Source organism: Halyomorpha halys, unplaced genomic scaffold, assembly GCF_000696795.3.
Source record: "Halyomorpha halys isolate HHAL.00 unplaced genomic scaffold, Hhal_1.1 Scaffold216.1, whole genome shotgun sequence".
Classification (NCBI taxonomy): Eukaryota; Metazoa; Arthropoda; class Insecta; order Hemiptera; family Pentatomidae; genus Halyomorpha; species Halyomorpha halys.
This window is the reverse complement of record NW_027114440.1, coordinates 1360739-1382635: the sequence shown is the minus strand read 5'-3', so window position 1 is coordinate 1382635 and position 21897 is coordinate 1360739. Positions and strand designations below refer to the sequence as shown.

At 30.2% G+C, this 21897-nt stretch overlaps 1 protein-coding gene across 1 annotated transcript in view; it reads right to left on the bottom strand.

Moving 5' to 3' along the window:
- Window positions 1-2814: 2814 nt before the first annotated feature.
- The window catches only part of LOC106679737 (stromelysin-3), a 107849-nt gene continuing 88766 nt past the window's right edge, over window positions 2815-21897 (bottom strand). The window contains exons 9-11 of the mRNA XM_067051629.1: window positions 17471-17600; window positions 5559-5680; window positions 2815-5481 (exon numbers count right to left, since the gene is read on the bottom strand). Of these exons, the coding sequence (XP_066907730.1) occupies window positions 5372-5481; window positions 5559-5680; window positions 17471-17600 (362 nt within the window). The 3' untranslated portion in view covers window positions 2815-5371. The remainder of the gene's footprint in view (window positions 5482-5558; window positions 5681-17470; window positions 17601-21897) is intronic.

Sequence of the window (21897 nt, the reverse complement as noted above, 5' to 3'; positions counted from 1 at the left end):
ACTGGCGCACGATAAGGGCTCTGCCTAGACGGTTAATGGTTCCCAGAGGGTACCTACCCTCTGTTATCTATATGTCTTTGTACATTACTTGCCTAGGTCCGGCGGTACCTTTGGCATGCCGACAAAAGAAATTATTTTAAGTTAAAAAACTCCAGCTGGCACCTCTCATACATATCACTGTCCAGAAAGAAAGAACATTTTAGGTTGATAAATTTTAATTTGCAAACATTAAAAACAAGACTGCAAAAACAGAAAACTGCTCGTCGATTCCGACTATCACAGGACTTACTTGACAAACCGTGTAAACTTAGGAAAGAGAAGAGTAAAAGTTAAAATTGTACAACTTCCCGGATTCAATGGATTCGCTCCTTTTTAAAAAAATATTTGGACAACTGACGTCTGTCTCCAGAAAGCATTTAAAAGCAATCTCGTGTAAATCAATCTCTTTTGAATATTGCTTTATTTTATTTTATTTTTTGGCGGTTCGAAGCAGGTCCTAAAATCTAAAATTTTTTTTTCATACACTCTTGTGAAAATATTAGTTAGTAAGTACGAGGTATAATATAAAGTTATATTAAATTGCTTAGGCCTTAAATATAACCCTAAATTTTCCTAATTTAGGTTTTTATGGGGGAGCGACATCCGTGATCGTTATATCTGTTTCAAGTATTTGAATAAACTAGATTTTGATAGTCGATTTAAGTATGATGGTACCTCTCTTTTGCACGAAAATTTCCAGAACATATAAGATTAGAAGGGCATTATAATAAAAAAAAAAGACGTGAAAATTGTCTTTACAACGTTCAACTGTATAAAACAGTGAATAAAACATTAGTTTTACATTTTTCAGTTGAATAAATAAGTATTAATACTTCATTTTTTCGTAGAAACTTTTCCTTTAACTACATTATTAGAAACTAAAAATCGGAACCAAGTCCTTGGAGTTAGTTGTTCCTGTGACTTTAGCTACAGGAATTTAGAGGTCATTCAAAATATATATATAAGATCGTAAACAACCATCCTCGGCATGCCAGAGTTTCAATTGTGTTTTCTAAATTACGGGTAATAACGATCAAACAGTACACATTCTTACAGTCACAAATTGTTTTCTGACATTCCGATTTCCGAAAACCTTTTCATTCAAAAAATAAGAGAATACAAGACATCACTAAGACAACACATCAATTACTTCTCAATGTTATTATAACATATATATCTCACATATTATAAATAAACATAATTATCAATAAACACATTCTTAATCTAATGTACTAACTGTTTGTTAGTTCATTATTTATAATTAATTTTTAAATTATTCAATTGGATTTTTAATTTTGTGTATAGGATTTTTTTTTTAATTTCCTTGTAATAGAAAATAATAAATCATCGCATACAATGTGTACCTGCACCTCAACATATATCACGCACCTATTATAGCCTGCTGATAACTTGTAAATAGTAATCAATTAAAAATTTTATACAAAGTAAAACAAAAAACAAATAGGAGAAATGTTATATTATATTATATATTTAGTGGTAATGTATTTTTTAATTATATGATACATTATTTTAAATGCTTTTTATCCTTATGTTAAGTTAAAAACTAAAATTTGAAGAAAATAGTAAAGGAACCATACTTTGTAATTTTGTTTTATGTTTACTCCACCACCCATCACATTAACCCTGATGAAACTTACATTGTGGGTGAAACGTGGGCTATAAATGTCTCTAAAAGCCATTGTGTATCATTCATATTATACAGCACATTTACTTATTGTCTCATTGTTACAGTTGTAAATATAAGGTATCAATACAAAAATTAAGGAAAAAAAGTCAGAAAGTGATGCATAGAAGTTGCGATTAATTTTTCGGAAGGTTAGGGGCAAATGAAGGGCTTATGATACTAATATAGCACTAAACTTTTTATTCCATATCTTTATTGTTTGAGTTGAATAAAAAAAAAAAAATAACAGTTTTATAGAAAACGATTGTAAAAAAATGAGAGCTTAAATTAATATAACGTCAACTACAAAATAAATATTATTAATAAAGATTACATAAATAAACTTAAATATAATTCCTTTATTTTAATAACTTTACATAATTGAATCATGTGCATAAAAAAAGTCTTACATCATATACTAATTATTGAACTTATATTGTATGTAAATTTAGCTGAATCATAAAGTACTTAACTGACATATGCATAATTAGCATAAATGTTTTTGATGCGTTATGGTTAAAAATATTCAGCGAAATTTATTTATATTATAACTATAAGAAATTTCCCTAAATATTATTAGATTTCCATATAATTACTTTTGAGACTGATTGAAAAGGAAAAGGTATATTCATATTACTATAAAAAACCTCTTTATGTTATATAGGTTATATATTATATTATTACAATAGTACAATCATCTTCTTCCATCTACAAAAAAATATTCCAAAGGTGTACCTTCAAAAAGATAAAACCTTGTTAAAATAAGAGAAAATGAAAACGTGGTAATACAATTCACGTAACAGGGAACAAGGAAAAACTTAAACAAGGAAAATAACAGTCAAATAAGATCATATTTCCTTCTGTTTTAAGGAAAAGAAAAAAAATTCCCGTTTAGTTTGAAGGAAATAAAAAAAAATTATGACTAAGAGAAAAGAAAAAAAATATGAGAAATCAGTTACAAATTCAAAGAAGTATTGATTGATATTCACCACATTTCATAAAAATACTCAAAATATTTGCTTTTTTTTTTCTTTTCTTCTTTATTTCTTTTCACAACACACTCAATGAAAATTAATGCTAATGGTCGAATATGAGATATACAAATTAATAGAATAACAAATTATATTTATTTACTACATTTTTACATTGAAAATTATTTAAAAGATAAAAATCTACTTTTTTTTATTTAATCAACTTCGTCAGATGCATTGTCTAAATGAGCTAGTAATGACAGAAAAAACGTATATCATAATGCTAATAAATTTTAAATTATAATTTGTATAATTCAATTTCCCTCTGCAGATATAGACATAGTTTATTTATACGATCATGATTTTGCTCCTTTGCTAAGACTAATCGATTTTTTTTTTAATTTACAAAATATTATACTAATTTGTTCGTTTTCCTTTTTTTTCAAAATGCCAAAAATATGACGTCACTAATAAAAAATATAAAATGGCTAATTGACGTATATTAGAACTAAAAATTAACAACTAACTTAAGTCTTCCACTAATATTCAGATAAAGTTTTCTCAGATATTTTTCGATACGCCATTTTGGTATCGGACCAACTATCACACATAACATAACTATAACACTTTCGTATGATCTAAGTGTTAACGCTCAAGTTAATTGATTTTAAACAATTTTAAATTTGAATAAAATGAAATCATTCATTTTCAATAGCATTCGAACATATATTAATGAAAATATTTCGTATTTTTTTTAACACACGGGAAGTTTTGTTGTTTTACGTGGCGTCTATTATTAATTTTTGGTATTGCACAAACTGTTTAAGATCATATAAAAACGTTAATGCTCTAATTAATTAATTTTCAACAATTTTAAATTTGAATAAAATGAAATCATTCGTTTTCATCAGCATGTAAACATATTTTAATAAAAAATATTTTTTTTTTTTTTTTAAACATACAGGAAGTTTTGTTGTTTTACATGGCGTCTATTACAACTATAATATCGTAGACAACTAGCACACTATTTCAACTCAATTATTCTGATACAGTCCACTTTTAATCTTCACGTAAACAGTCCATCAAATTGTATTGCTTTCTTTCTCATTACAGTTTTCTTAGTGTGTTTATCAAATATTATTAATAAACCAGTTTTTATTTGCTTATAAAATTTTTATATTAGGAATTTTTTTTTTTTTAGAAAATATTTTAGTTTCTTTGACATGACTTTTTCTACAGAAATAGAAGCTTATGTTTGATTTATGTATTTTTAACTTCATTTGTTAAAAGTTTTTTCATTCATTATCATTATCAGCTTCATCTGAGGACTCTTTAGCCACTTCAAGGAGGCTCATAAACAAAAAGAACTTTAATTTCGAAGCTATTACAACAAAATTAAGTTTTTGCTTGTAATATTTTTTGGAGAATAGAAGGTTATAAACAATATTCCAACATGTACAAGAAATAGAAGACATCCTGTGAATGAGGGAATGGAAGATGTTCATCACTACATAAGAAATTGAGCCCTAAATCTTCCAAAAGAAGCAATGGCCAAATTAATTAAAACTTTTGCTTCTGACATAACGCTTCATATTCTTCAAAAATAAAAACTCTCGGAATAAAAAATATTTCCTTCTGGATTTTATTTTTAGGAAGTCGATTATATTAACTTTTTAAATTTTTAAGGTAAAGAAAATTTGCAATTATAATATAGGCTTATTTATATGAATTACATATTAACCCATATTCATGAACTACTGTACTCTCATATTTGTCATTTCTTCAATATCCATTTTGAAATTTTATCATCTATATATTGTTTTATAATTACACTATTTAAATTTAAATAATGTAGTTATAAATATAAGGATACAATAGTACATGGATATGAGATAATATCCCGAAACGTACAAGCAAAAAATGTAGAATAGTTTATATTCTAATTGGAAGTTTTCTTCACCTCAACAATTTAGAAAAAAAAATCCTATTTGTTGGTTATTTTGTTTACGATTTTTACAGAAAGATAAGTGGAATAACATATAAGACAAATATAATACATCATGCTTATAAGTATCTAATGTATCGACTTACATATCCAAAGTACTACACTTAGTTATACACACATGGTATGTTTATAAAGTTTTGGTTATGTGTCCAATCTTGAAACTTTATAAACACACCAAGTATTATGTATCATTCTAAGCATAAAAAACTCTATATTTATTTAAATACTCACATACAGTACATAATAATATAAATTATGAAAATACTTATCTATCTTAATACAAATACTCCTGTAAATTACATAAATTTATATATCATTCTAACCATAAAATTTTCTATCCTCATATAAATACTCACATACAGTACACATTCATAAATAATTAAAAACAATTTTTTCAAATTTAAATTTTCACATTTTTCTTAACTAAACCTCTCCATTAACTTACAAACAACATTGACAACTGCTACTGTAAATTATTGTAGTTATTTGGCATTAAAAAAAGCTTTGGCACAAGTTTTATAATAAATATAATACCAAACTTATATTTGAAACCCCACATTTATCATACAGAAAAACTAACTGAATAAATACTATCTCTGGAATGTTGTTATAAGATAATTAACAGTTCTTTAATATGTACTATCACAGATGGTTGGATGTGATCAGACTGAATCAACAGGACAACCAGAATTCAGACGCAGACTTGGGCCCAGTCCTCGGCTCCGATAGGAACCTTCCATTGTATATCCAATAGCGATCTCCTTTGAAGAAGTAAGTATTTCCTGATTCGACAAGGAAAACAGTTTTAATAATTTTAATGCGAAAAAAAATGTATCATATTCCTGAGAAAATCACTCACCATCCTTGTAAGTCATCACTGAATCAACTTTGGTGTTAGGTGGAATCCCCCAATCGCGTAGCGGCCTCGACGTGCTTATCAGGGTCTTCTGTTCGTCATCAAATGTCCAGTAATCAAAGTCACTGTAATCAAGGTCCAGAAACGTTATGATGACTGGTGATGATGATAAGACAGACAAATAGTTTTATACTTAGAAAAATAAGTTTTATGTGATAATAATAATAATCAATCCAACATATCACGGGTGGATGTGGAGTGCTGGCTGGTACTGAATATCTGCAGAGGCACAATAATGTGGCCAAAATTTTGCATCAGGCTCTGGCTGTGAAGTACAACTTAATTGAAGATAAGAGCCCTTATTACAAGTACCACTCAAATAAACCCCTCCAAAATGGTTCTCTCAGGCTATATTGGGATGAATCAATTATTACAGACCATACAGTACCCCATAAGCCAGACATCCTTCTTATAGACCTAAGAAAAAAGATAGCGGAACTTATTGATGTTGGGATCTCCAACGATAATAATATAAGCTCCACTGTGGGAGAAAAATTGAGGAAATACCAGGAATTAGCGATAGAATTGAAGGAGCTAAATAAATTGGAAGGTGTTACCACTACTCCATTCGTAATATCAACGAATGGTCTCATACAAAAATCAACAGTGATAGGCATGAATGGTCTGGGGGTGCCTATAAACGTGCTAAGAGAGGCTCAACAGTCAGTTCTCTTAGGCAATGCACGTATAATGCAAAAATTCTTAAATATTTAAAAATAAAATAAAATAAAATAAATCAACAAAAATATGAAGGTGGTTGGACTTCTAGGTCTCCCACCTCAGACACTCAACCCGCAATAGCGAGAACAACCGACCACTAATAATAATAATTTATTTTGATCCTTTCTCTCAACTTTATTTTCCCCTTACGTTTCGGCCCTTAGGCCAGTATCGAAAAGTTAATTTGGTGTACCCAAGTTTAAAATTTTCATTTACAGGCTTTTATGTCCCACTCGATACATTAATAAATTACACTTTAATATTAATCATGATAAACCATTTAACAAACCAGTTTCCTTATTATTAAAATTCATTAACTATATTATAGTTATAAACTTCTTAATTTATTTATTTTTAAAATTAATATAAGTTTTAAAAATAATTTAAAAAATAAAATCTGTATAGCTACAACCCATGAAGGTTTGAGGGTGCAGTGCTTTGTAAGGAAGTACTGTTACTAGACCAACGGTTGTGCCTGGAGGATATTTGGTCAGAATCACACTTGACCGCCATATTTTTACCCAATTAATGGTACACAATTTATGAGGCTGGGTGGACCCCAGGAGGGCTCCAGAACCCGCGGGGTTGACCTATAGCTACAGTAAATTACCATAACAAAAATGCAACTGTGAATAATAAGAATTTTAAATTAAATATTAAGAATTCTTTCAAGAGTTGTATATCTGATAATTAAATTTAATTTTTGACTAGCGTAAACATAAAAGTTTTTGAGGAAATGCCAATAGAAAGCACCAAAACATTGCAAAAATGTGGAAGAAAAATGTATATATTCAATAATACTGTATACAAAAATTAAGTGTTTATTATTACATAACATAATTTGATAATCTTTTTTGTAATTATAAATTTACTTAAAATAAAGCCCTTACGAAATAATGCCAAGTACCTACCCTTACTTCATTGAATTTCTTGAAAATAGAATATTCAATATATATATATATATGACTTTTTCGTTTGAACAACTTGAGAATAATTAACTAGCATGTCTGTATATGTCTGTGTCCAATGGTCTTGCAAGAAGTTGTTAGGCCCATCTTTTTGTTCCAACAGAAGAGCGCACCATAGGGAGTGGGTTTGCCCGAGAGGGTATTCTCACAGCCGTTCTCGACCTGAGACCGGAATAGGAGGACAAAGAAAATAATATTAGTTTTAATTTTCATTAATATTTTAATTTCCTAAATTTCTGGCGATTTTTACCTTCTTAATCCACCAACTTACCACTATCAGAGTTTTTAAATCTCTCACTTTTCTAAAAAAGGTTTATTAAAGTTTCAGTTAGAATTAAAGAAACTGGGATTCGTCACTTCTCTATAAAACTTCCTTTCTTTTGATCGTCAAAATCCATCACTCTACAGAGTCGGAAAAGAGATCGATACTACCGTATTATATACAGCCCTGTGAAAAAATATAAACTCAATATATAAAATTGAGGTATTTATAAAATTTAAATGTGAATTCCTAGCACAATATTGTTTTAGACTTCTTTTTATGTTACTAGACTGAAAAGAGATTTAAATGTCCTTTGATCTGTTTCATAATTTATGAACACCAGATTTTTTAAACAAATCCTCTTTATGCTATGAATTATAAACTCAATGTTTGTTTTTATTGTCAGGTATAGTAATGGATTTATACCACCTCAATGTTCTTCCTGCTGTTGAAGGGAGATTATATTACGTTTTTTATACTGTATGGCTTTGTGCGAAATAGTCTTTTGTTATAAATAATGCCGCGCGGAACTCAACTCACTGAAATTGAGTAGGAAAGGATAATGGGCCTAAGAAGAGGCGGGATGTCCTAGAGGCAAATTGCTCGTGAGATAAATCGCTCCTAAGGTGTAGTCAAAAACTTTTTAAATTTCAGCCCAACAATTATGTGAAAAAGAAAACAAATGGGACACCTCCAAATGTTTCCAATCGTATGAAACGGGCGGTTCTGAGTGAAGTCCTCAAAGGAGGAGCATACTATGCACTGATTGTGAGGCGATTAAATTTAGGATGTGATCCTTGGTGAGGAAGTGGATAGATGAATTAATTTTTTTTTTAAACATTATAAGGTTATGAGAAAACTACAGCTCACAAAAACATCATTTGTAGCGAAGACTGCAGTTTGCTAAATGAAATGTTCAAGATAGAAAAAAATGGTCAAGCGTTATTTCCATTAATGAAAAAAATAATATTGATGGTCCATATAGTTTTAGTTACTACTGGCATGACCATAGAAAAGAAAACAAGATCATGAAGGTTGCATTGGGCTGGTGGAGTAATAGTGTCGGCAATTTTTAATGATAACGGAAAGTTTCGAACTGCATTCATTTCCGGCAAAATGTATGCTATTAGTTAAAAAAATGTTATAGAAGAGTCCCTTTTGCCGTTTATTACAATGTTGTAAGAAGAATTCAGTTTTCAGCAGGATAACGCGCCGATTCATACAGCACGCTCTAGGTAATAATGGTTCCAGGATTTAGGGATCAATGCTTTGGATTGGCCAACTCTTAACAACAATATGGATGAGTCCCGCGCGGCATCATTTAAAAAAACCAAGACTAATTCACATGAAGCCATACAGTATAAGAAAAACAAAAAAAAAACGAACAATAATCTCTATTCAACAGTAGAAAGAAAACTGAGGTGGTATTTAGCCATTAATACACCTAACAATAAAAAAGGAAACATAATTTTATACTTATTCACAGCATGAACAAGATTTGTTAAGAAATTAGATAGTTAATTATTAGTTAATTATCAAACAGATCAAAGGTCATTTAAAGCTTCTTGTCAATCTAATAACATAGAAAGATTTCTAAAACATTTTTGTGCAATGAATTTACTTTTAAATTTTATAAATACTCTAATGCTGTACTTTGAGTTATATTTTTCACAGGCGTGTACACTTCATATAGGCGAGTACATATTCACATTAAATCATTTAAATTCACATTAAATCATATATTAACAGTGAATTAGAATTTATTGGATACTATTAAATATTGTTTTTTTTAGTTAGTTAGACAAAATTATCTTGTCTTTGAGTTTCTTAATTTTATAAATATAAATTCAAATCTACAGTTGAAAAACTAGAATAGAAGAGAAAGCATAGTTAAAAATAAGTGGGTTTGGGTGGTTAAGGATTGACCCCTGTTTCTTGCTATATATACTACATGTAGTAAGCATTTATGGCTGATTTTATTTTTCACAAAGTAAGGAGCACTGAGGATTTTGGATCATAAATATTGGCTAAAAAAGGGATTTGATGGTTTGAGTGAAGACCCAAAGACCAAGTCTGTTAGTCCAAATAGGCCTAATTATAGTTATGTAAATGAGCTTTTTATAATTATTAATTGTATGTTTAGATCATTTGTCTAATAAGTGTTGTAACAGTCGGAATCGAATAGCAGTTTCTTGTATTTTAATCTTGTATGAGGATCCAAAGTTAGTGGATCTGTTTGACAGAGATAAGTGGAGGATTATTAATGGATACTGCAAGGCAGGAAGTATAGGTTTACGACAAAGGGTAAACAAGATATATTGAAGGAAAATATATATTTCTGAACTGTTTACTAGTTATTATGTTTTACTCTTAAGTCTTTCTTATATCGAATCAAATTGCATTATTTAAGAAGATTTGAGATTCTTGAAAAAAAATTTAAAAAACATTTACAGAATCCACCTAAATTTAAAGTTGTTTTTCCTGGTCTGTTAAAATCTGATTGGACATTGCAAGGAAAGTCTGAAGGACATCAAGTTCAAGATTTCATTTCCAACCAGTTAGGTGTAGCCCTTCTTGTAGTCAGAGATATTCTTCTCCAACTAACTGTATTGTAAAAAGTAAAGAATCAGCGAGGAGAAATGTTTATTCTTATTGTTGAACAAATATTGTAGCGAAAAAAACATTTTTGCAGTACTATATTTTTGCATTCCAAAATCTAAAATCCCTTAGGTCCATTTATTGATTTAATTTTGTTATCATCTAGTTTATTCAACAAGTTATGAGGTTTAGTTATTAAAGTTATGATTACTTTGTTACAAATAAAATTATTCATAGTAGCCGATTTGGCCAGAACCACACATTTATTTTTCCATTCTAAACTACCTAACCACTCAAATCCACACGTTTCTAACCTTGCTTCCTCTTTAGCAACTGTTAGCATCCTTCTAGACACCTGAAGAGATGATGGATTTGAGAGCTTCTACTCTAGAAATGTTATTAGAGTTTCACCAATGGGTATATTCTCTACAAGTCCGTATCACGTCAATGTTAAATAATTAACATTACATTTACTTCATGTATATTTATCTAATAATAATAAATTAGGCCATACAGAACCAGATATCCTTATAGTTCTAAGAAAAAAGAAAGCAGAATTGATTGATGTTGGGATCCCCAACGATATTAATATAAGTTCCACTGTGGGAGAAAAACTGAGGAAATACCAGGAATTGGCGATAGAGTTGAACTACTGCGATCATAAACCCATCAAAGGTCTCAACAAAATGAACAGTGGAATGCGCGAATTGTTTGGGGGTCCCTACTGATGTGCTAAGAGGGGCCGAGAATAGGCTATCCTAGACACAGAACATATAGTACGAAATTTTTTTTAAAATTTGAAAAAAATATGGAGGTTGTTGTACTACTGGTCCCCCACCTTAGATACTCAACCCGTAATAGCGAGAAAAACAGACAATAATAATAATTAAATACTTTATTTGTTCTGGGATAAATCCCTTCAGAATTATAACACATAAAATAAAAATTAGGCTTTAGTGTGTAATAAATATAAATAAAAGTAGAGTAGAGCAAAATAACATTAATAATATTAAATCAAAATGTAACTATAAAGAGCGAATAATGTTAAAAGTACTTATTTTAAAATTTATAAATGAAAAATAGAACATTCATTTACACCTCAATAAAGGTTAAACATTTTTTTTTTAATATTTATTTATTGCTATTGACAACTGTACATTATAATACATTTAGTAAATCTGATCTAAGTTAAATTGGAGTGTTACAGGCGTGTAGAGAAACTACCCATTGGTAGCACTCTAATGACATTTTACATTAGCTGGTCTCGTGGCCATCTTCTTTTCAGGCGCCTTGGAGGATTGTCAGGAATGGAAGAGGATGCAAGATTAAAAACTAGGGGGTTTGAGTGGTTAGAGAGTTTAAAGGTTAAAATAAGAGCATTATATAGAGACTAAAGAAAAAAAGTAAACAAATGAAAAATAAATGAATAATAATAAACCAAAGTGTTTCTTATAATAGTAAATTTAGAAAAAATAATAATGGTTGGCAATTAATTAAACATTATGTTGAATTCCATTTTTACAAATTTTTAATGAATAAAATAACCTCCATTCACAACACAAAACAAAGGCTTTGTGATGATTGTTCTGTTTCACGTGATTACAAAAAACAAAACAAAAGATAAAATAAAATATTCTATTAATTTAAAAATTAAATACAGTTGTTGATTTCAATTAAAAAAAAAAGAAGATTATTATTATTAAAAAATAAATCGACAAGGATAATTTAAATGAACTAAATAATATTTATGACACGACGTCAAATAAAATCGTTAACTGTCTATGATTTTTAAATTTATATAGCTTAGTATTGTAATAATAATAAAAGCTTAGGGAACCAGAAAGTTCGATGCCGCCAAACCCAATCACTCGACATTAATCTTTCCAGTGACTTCTCTCTCAGCACAAATCTACTGACTCAATCTTAAGGCAATCCTCCCATAAACGTTTCGGTCTTCCTCTTGGACGTTTACCTGTCGATTCAGTGTTTATTACCATTTTAGGAATCCGTTCTTTACCATGCCCAACAAATTTATACGCCCATCTTATTCGCCGCAGTACTAAAACCTTAATTATATTTACCGGACTCAGTCCTCTCAATTTAACGTTGTGCAGCCTTCTAAATTCTCTGGTTATCTCATCCTTTTTCGGTCCGAATATTTTAAATAATACTTAATATTCAAAAACCTTAAGGCTCTGTTCTCAGTGTAAGAGGCCACGTTTTGCATCCATAAATAAAAGTTTTGAAAATTCTAACTTTTACAAATAACAAATATTTCCAGTCTTTAACCTCGCTTATATTTCCTCATCAGTTTATTTTTTTTCTACTTACTGTAGAACCTAAATACTGAACCTATCTACCTTACTTGAACCTATCTACCTGTTCAAATATATTATATCTTTTTAACCGAAATTGCTCCCTTTTTTACGGCTAACCATATATTTGCTACCCGAATTTATTTCGAGACTTAGAGTATTACCAAGGAAGTAGTTTACTAGTTACTTACTAGAGTTTATCAAGGAAGTTGTATTTAGTTTTATAGTTTCCTTGTCCTTGCTCAATTATACCAATTCATGACCATCTAGTACTGTTTAATTAGTATTTATTTTTTTATGCACAGATTAGTGCTGTTCAGTTTATTTTAAGTAACTTAGAATCCAGATGAAGCAAACTGAATCAATTTAATTACTCTTATTCATCTCTTTCATATTTATACCGTTCAATGTAGAATTTCCAGTGCATAAGCTATGTGATATTTTATACAGCTAGTTTTTATTAAATTATAGCATACCAAACAAAAACTTAAAAAAAGGTACTTTAATCCTAACACTGAACGCTGAAGACAAATGAAAATAAAATAAATGTAATAAAAAGGAAGAATAAACTTTACAAGAATTAATATATTGGGGAAATAGCGGATTTTCTCCAATGGCGTCGTGTTTTTTTCTGAAAATGTCTCGGGTAAAATAATCGTGACCGATATTAGAAAATATTAAAACTATTGGCTTTCTAGATACTTCATAGTCTACTTTCGTTTCTACATCGTGTTTGGAGACTATAAAGACTTTATAGTACTACTGAGTGAAAATCGTTTATAAAAAACGAATAATCGAAAAAATTCCAATTCTGTGAAATTTAGAAAATTACAAAATTCTTTCCAAAAGGGATCAAGCATGATACGTTTGATAAAAAACGGAGGTTATATTGAATCCTAAATGATATACGTTTTATAGTTTTATACATACACATTTAATTGAGATTATAAAACAAATAACAAAAGAACAATTAAGCAGAGACGATTTCTATAACTTTCTGATTTCCTTGTTTTTTATTGCTCAATTATTATTACTCAATTATCAACACCTTATCTAAGCAAGCTTGTTTCGTTTGAAATTTGTTAAGTAAATTTTGAAATTCATTTATTATCACAGCTTTAGTTATTGCTCCTCTAAATTTTTCCCTGAAAATGATTATCAAAATAGGAGGGTCGACTTATATTCGGGACCGATCTATATTCCTAGAAATATGATGATTCCTCTAGAAAAAAGATGTCACAAAATCAACTACGATTCTTGAAAATATATTAGTAGGGTGACAAAAATAGTAATGTCAACCATCGAACTGTATACTTTGTCCCCTATTATTTAAAAAATAGTTTTAAAGCAAATCATGAAATAAAATTATATGAATAAGGTACAGAGGGAACAAACAAGAATTTTTGATATAATAAGATGAGTTGTACAAGGTAAAATACTTGTACAGGATGTCTCAATTAATTGTAATTTAATAATAAGTGTGATGATAGTGTTGCTAGCTATATTTATTATTGTATTGTTAAAATAAACCCTGATGACAAACCAGGACTCTAAAACGAAGATTTTTTATACAAATAAAATGACTAAATATTTATAAAATATAGGATAAGTAAAAAAAAAAAATGTAAAGTGATGATACTATTAGTAGAATGGGTGCAGAAAAATCCGGCCCAAAAAGACTACGGAGGACCAAAATAATTAAGGCTGAGGGTGAAAAAGGCAAATGTTTGCCGAGGAAATGAAACCTTTACGAGACAAAAGTGTTTAACGGCCTAATACATGAGTGTTTTCTTTTGTTAATGCTACATCACAACCATGAGGAGAGGAAATTAGTTAGTCGTACTTATTAGATTTAGTGATGGTATTTGTACCTAACTTACAGAAAATTTATTTGTAATTTTATGACAAGTTTAGAAATATCAATTTAGTGCGCCTGTATTTGAGGGGACTCAGCTTTTTCCAGCTTATACAAATCGAAGTTTTAATACAAACCATTATATGATTATAGAATACAACTTGAGGTCATCCTTATGTCGAAAGTGAGAAGTAATGTGTTTGTCTTTGAAATAGACTAATTGTTGAGATAAACGAGTGGGTAAGTTCCGCTCGTTTCCATAGTTTAAGCTAATTAGTGTTGAAGGTCTGTTAGAGAGTTCTTGTCTCGAAAAGGCAAAAGTAAAATTAACATTCAAATATGGCTACATATAGATAAACACGTAAGGAGACCCATTCTAATGGCAGCAATAATTATCATATAAAAATAATTATCCAATAAAATCCTTTTCTATTTAGACATTCCTCTTTTTTTTTAACCATCAAATAAAAATATTAAAAAAATATATATCGTACTATATATTTTTTTAATCTTTTTATTCTACATCTTATGCATAGGAAGAACCGCCGTTAATAATTTCAACTTCATAAATAATGTATTTTTTTAGATACAGTAATTGATTAGAGAATTAAATAACGGGGGAATATATAACCTTTTCATATATTAAGAATAATAACATGCAATCTAGATCTAGATAATTTAGATGATGTTAGTGTTTTTTTTTATGTAAAAAAAATATGTATATTATCAGAAATAATACCTTTTTGTGTATTATTTTTAGTCTACTTGTATTTGATTCTTCTATTATTTTTTTATTAGAACTTAGCCACTTTATGTTTTATGATATGATATGTAGTTTTATTTTATTTTTTTATCGTTGTTTATTTTTTATCTTTTCAAATTCCTTATTTTCATTATATTTTATGGTGGTTTATAATTTCTTTTTTATTTTACACCAAGACTCTAAACCCTAATTTTTACGCTTGTAATGTTATACTAGAGGGATCAGTCCCAGAATAAAAACAGAATATTATTATTACTATAACAACTCATGGAGGGGTTCATAGTTTATTATGAAATAATGTTACTAGACCAACGGTTATGTAAGGAGTTGATTTGATCAGAATTATGCTAGATAGCCTGATTTTTTCCCTAATTAAGGCTAAACACTTTATGAGGCTGGGTCAATCAACATAATAAATTATTATCTACCACGGGTGGATTCAAATCCGGGTCCTTGGAGTTAGTAAGTAGCAAAATCCCTTAAATATATAGTTCCAAAACATGAGAGAAACCATTTTTATCCCTTCGCGGTTATTTCTGAAATAGAGACCTCATAAGTGTCTCCTAGAGGAGAGGTTTATCTGCAGGGAACCTACCTATTCTAACCAGAGATAAGGGAAGGGACAAATATCATTCAGTTGGACTATCAAGAAAATCACTGTTCTATTGTAATTATTACTATGGAGGTTCAACCTTATTATTATTTAATTATCATGATCAATTCAACCATTAATAAACTTTAATACTGATTGAATTTTATTACGTTATTTCATTACAAGAAGTTTACTTTTTTAGGCCAGTCTCAAGACTCCCACAATTTTTTTTTATCTTAAGTACAAATAAATTGAACAGGTACAAGTAGGTTCTTAGTTACGTAATTTGCAATGCATACATACAATATAATTAATTAGTCAAATTTGGTAGGTAACCATAAAAAGTCAATTATAGGTTGGTGAAAATTTTCCTTCAAGTTGTAATTCAGAACATGAATTTAAGATAAATTTGCAGGAAGAAGGTGATTCCGATTTTCAGTCTTCGTGTGATTGAGGGATAATGACAAACTAGGGAACGAGGTGCGACCTGCGCCCCAACCGGCCGTGCGTCACATCCCTGAAGTCAAGCACTAGTGTTGTTGGTAGTTTTTAAGATATAGAGCTCTGAATGAAAAATTAATATTTTTTAAGGTTTTGAAACAGCCGCCATTTTTTATTCCATCTACCTATACTTGGCAGATTCATCAGTTTTGACTAGTAATTATACATATTTTTCATTAAAGTAATCAAAAATTGGAGTGAGATAACTGCCTTTTTTTCTTCCCGGCTCTTGTACTAATTCATTTTTTTACAGCTTCATTTCGGACATGTTCACTCCAAAGGCAATGTCTTTTTGATACGATCAGTTATAGTCTTTATGATTCGTTCGTTTAGCATTATTTTTAAAAATATCTAAATCGTATTTTTTAGTTAACTTATGCGAAGTTTTTTTATATTTGTTTATTTGTTAAAATTAGAACAAAACTAGTATCAGTTTAATCAGAATGTGATAAGAGACACATTCAACCCGCTTTATTACTTTTACAAACCGATATAGGGAACATGCAGTAAGTTCCTCGAGTTAAAAAAAAAACAAGTCTCGCTAAGTGGTCTGTGTATGTGTATTTGTATGTCTGTGAACAATCTAAGTTAAAAACGAATAATCATACGAAACTGGTATTACATTATTAAGATGGGTATATTCCTCGGATGGAACAGCAACTTTTTCGATAAAATCGAATGACCAGAAGTGATAATTTACATATTTGTTTTTTGTTTATTTCACATTTTTCTCGAAAAATTCTTTAACAATATACTGAATTACAAAAAAAGTAAGTTCTTACAGGCACTACCTCTCATCGGCTTTTGTATTGTTAGTACAATCAATACCCCACAATGGTGCTGAAACAGTACCTTCTTGGGACAGCAAATAAGATATGCAGAATATTCTTCCTACATATTTTTTGATATGAAGTCTTATTTCACGCTTCTTCTCTACTGGTAACCTCTCTCCTCTATCTTCTATCCTTTCGTAGGACCCAGCGGTAGGCTACTCTCCGGGCTTCCATTGATCCTTCGTACCTACAAGAATAGTACCCGAAAGGATGAGGTTACCATCCTTAGAGAACTTATGGCTCGCTCGTATTTCCTGTCTAATCACCTCCTAATTATCAACCTTACCTAATCTGAATACGCAATGTCGAGGACTTCTAATCAAGGGAACCTAACAATAATCAATTGAAGTCAGATCTAACATAATCACCTGGACATTATGATTTCCTTGCACTTTGTAATTTATGCATCAATACAATAGAACAGTGATGAATTGATAAAGTAAAATACCTGAAGATGTAAGTGGAGCCGTTTCTTACTGTCACTGCGTCAACATTGGCCGTACTCCAAGGCAGGCCGTAGTCGGTGAGCGGACGAGGGCTACTCAAGATTGTGCCATCGAAGACCCAGAACTGATCACCTGAAATGTGCAATAACAAAAAAAATAAAATAAAAATACGGTATGCCTTATAGTCCAGTCAACAAAGGAATCTCGTTGGAAAGTTTGGGAGAAGTTCTAAAAATATGCTTATATATTTTTTTTGTAATACTGATTAAAATTCTCAACTTTGTAGCCTCCATTTTCCCCACAAAAATTAAAAATAAACTGCTAAAATTGCATAAAATGCATGAGTTCTATCTATTAATCTATAATTTTTTCTATCAGGAGCAGCATTACAGAACATTTAAAAAAATTAAAGCCATAAAGGGAGCTCGTTGGAAATTTCTGAAAATTGAATCATTTGTTTGTCTCATAAGGGTGATGTTCGCGAATTTCAACTTTGTGACCTCAATTGTTTTTCCCGTAAGGATAAAAATAGCAAAATATACTTTTTTCCCAGTGCTTTGTTTGTAACTTAAAGAACATTTCTAAAAAAAAAAAAAATCAAATTCATGGAATAAGTGACAAAAGCGTTAGGGAAATATTTATCCATTTTTATGATCTACGTAAGGGGGAAAACAGGTTTAAAAACGACCGACACAAATAGCAAAGTAGGAAAGATTTCGCCCTATCTCTGCCGAAATATAAAGCTCTGCTTTAAATGGGCATCTTCCTAAAACATTTGCCCACAACATTTTGGAAAGGTTATCTATTTTGTGAAATTGTATTTTCAAATACTTACATGACGCGAGGGTTAGGTTTCTCCATTTGGGCTTTTGCTATTTTGGAGGGAGGAGTATAATGTGCCATGAAAAGTGAAGCCGAAAAGGTTGATATAATTCTTTCTATTATATTATGTCTCCAGGGGTAAGGCACAGGACTAGGGAACTATTAGGAGTCAATCACCGGCTGCCTTCTGCTCCACTTTAAATTATAATGGCGAACATTAAAATAATCCTGACCATTGAGGGCTTGGTCAGCGCATCTATTTGCCTTCATTTTCCCGTTGAAGGAGAGTATAGTATGCAACCCTTCAGTTCGTTACTGAGGACCCGATTAAGGCACCTATCAGTAACCATTAAATAAATCAAGATTATATTGATAAGTGAAACTAACATGTAAAATTAACCCTTATGCTACGGTTATGATGCTATGATGCCATTATCAGAGTTGTTAACATGTAAATTATTGTATTTTTGGCCCAAACAAACGTTGGGGTCTACGCAAATTCTTATAGCAGCTACCAGGAAATGAATACAAAACAATTTATACAAAAAGTAAACATTAGGTGGCAGGCAACAAGGATAAACTGATTATTTATGTATGTGAGTGTAGACATACCTATATACATTGAAGGTTACCCACGAAAACAACGTTGTGGATTGCAAATCACCCTACTTATTTTGGGAGTTACTGATCCATCTTGGCCAGAATATCTCAATTTATGCTCTATGACTGTCGCGAAATATTTTATAAACCTATAAAAATGTAGAATACGAATTATTTTATCTCTTTAATACCACAAACATCTCCATTAGAGATGTACACTGCACCTATGTAATACTCTTTTTGCTCTCGATTTAGCCGAACCACTCATGCTTGAAATATAAACCCCATGGTTTATATATTTTTTTTTTTATTGGACTCTGACAAGGCTTATATGAGCTTTACAGGGGACTCTCTCTCTCAGGTATGGTTTTGATCGCGGTTGGATGGAAATAAAAAGAGGGTTGGAAAAAAGATAGTAAAGGGTAAAAAAAGGAAAAAGATGAGGGAAAAAGGTTGCGCGAGAATCTTTATGGGATTTTCACGGTGAAATTGGAGGCTTTCCGGCCCCACCATCGGCCAATTAATCAGGGGAAAGTGCGTAATTGGAAACTGAAAATCGGCGTTTTATTACAACGAGGGAATATATTCCTCAATCGATCGGCTTGCTTACAGTATTAGCTTTTATTACTCCTCGGGTATTCGTTAATGTAACCGCATTCAAATTACAATGCTACTATTGCTATTATATGAACAAAATAATACGATCTAAGGATAAATTGCTACTTCCATTTACGCATTGAAATTCCTAAAACACAAAACGGTAATGAAGATGGTTAAATTGTTAATTTATTTTTTCTTGGTTAAAACTGTTGAAAATTTTTTAATTGAAATAATTCATATATCAAGCGTATTCAATCACACTATGTACATTTTAAATAAATTTTAAAATAGAAAGTTTCATGAATAATAATAAAAATAAAATAAAATATAAACATAAAATAAAATGGATAATAATACTGATAATATAATATATGTCTATTTCGATTATATACTAGTCGAATAAGACATATATTAATATGTCGAATAAATAAATAAACTGAAGTATATATAATTTAAATAATAACAAAATATGTGAACAACAAAGGTAAAGAAAATTGAAAAATTAAGTAAGCAATTAAATCATCTTGAAAATTTGGAAAAATTAAAAATAATATATTGTTGAAAGATGAGCCAATATAGTGCAGCTGAAAATATTTTTTTAAGGAATCAGCCTGTAATAGTAATGAACCTCACTTCTTAATACTATAATATTTTGTAGAAATTTAAATTTGAATTGTAACATTTTGACTAAAACCAAATGGACAATTGATTTTTTCAAGTTGCAGTATATTCTAACAATCAACACCCTGTCTGAACGTGTTAAGATGCCAGATTATATATATTATATTTAGTATGAATAGAGCAGACAATGAATAAATGTTTAACGAGGATTCCATGGCATGCATCTCTGCTACGGAATAATACATATTTATTTATTCTAATACATGCGTAGCGTACATAAAAACTTGATCGCAGTGTTTGCTTTTTGATGTTGCGGCACTCCTGAGAAAACCCCCCTTCTGTGGTTGCCCTAACCAGTATCATCTTTATCCATGGGTCCTTTAACCCCTGTAATTCATAAATAAAAAAAAAAATTAACTGAGAACTACAGTCACATTAAAACAGATTAACCAATTTATCATTGATGGTAATAGAAACTGATGTACCCGAACAAATAGACTTTTAAGTAGAAATTCATGAATTTCCTAATCAAATATCAACCTGTACCTAAAAGTATCAAATGTACCTCTTTTAGATATTTTATTTTAATTTTTTTAATGTTTTTTACTTTTTAATTCTTAAAAAAAATTAATGATTGTTCAGTTGTTCGCTAAAGTTGTTCAGAAATTAATTTGAAGTATCTCTAATGTCCAATTACCCCATATCTGAAGAGTACCCACATTGCTAAAGGCTCTATACTTTTTAAATGTAAAATACTATTATACAGATAGTAAATTCTGATGATACCTCCAAAGACAGGGATTATCACCACTTCTTACGAAAGTTTGCGGAGTCCTTCCGTGGAACATTGAGAGACCCGCATTCTTTTATTTCTGAAAGACGATTGAAATATTGTCCCTAAGAACCAGATAAACAAAACTAATTGATATCTACTTCAATGAATCTTTTAATTTCACCAGCCTGATAAGATAAACCAGGAAAGTCGACAGAGATAAGATAACGCGTACATTCACAGAAGTGACAGTTCCGACAGTAAAATTGCAAGATGAGGTTGTGCTTTGCATTCATATTTCTACTGATCGCTATAGCCGCGGTGTGTGGAAGACCACATCGGGGAGGCATCAAGGCAGCGACAACTCAACATCCTCTGAAAGGGCACAAAGTGGGTAGCATCATAGACGTTCCGGACCGACCTTGTCCGGAAGGCCAAAGACCAGACCCGAACGGGAAATGCAGAGACGTCTTTCCGAACAAGTGATGCAACGAACAGGAGTAATAATATGATATATTAATTATAATAAAGTTTGTTTGAGAATAAATTTATAATTCCAAAGTTGATTTGTGTTGATAAATCATGATATTTTGACCATGATCGAATCATCTACATTTCCTTTTCATTTTAAATGTGCCTTTTGAAACCAAAGTGGCGTAACTCTACTTATTATACATTTTATGCTAGTGATGGAAATGAATTTCTGAATTTGTAAAACTACCTATAGGAATACTTATTTATTTATTAACTTATAGCTTTTCAAATAGCTACACCAAGTAGTATAGGATAGGAGTATAGGACAATATTATAGTCAACATTATTATACTTTTTTATGCAATAAATAAGGCAAAATAGTGTAACAGAAATTGACTTCGATCAAATTTCATTGGTCATTCTACAAAAAGATTGATATGTGTCTAACTGTTAGCCGATAGGCCCTTGGAGATGACAAACATTAAAGACGGTGAAACTGCTTTATTTTAAATCTCGAGTTTGGTAAATTCTATATATATA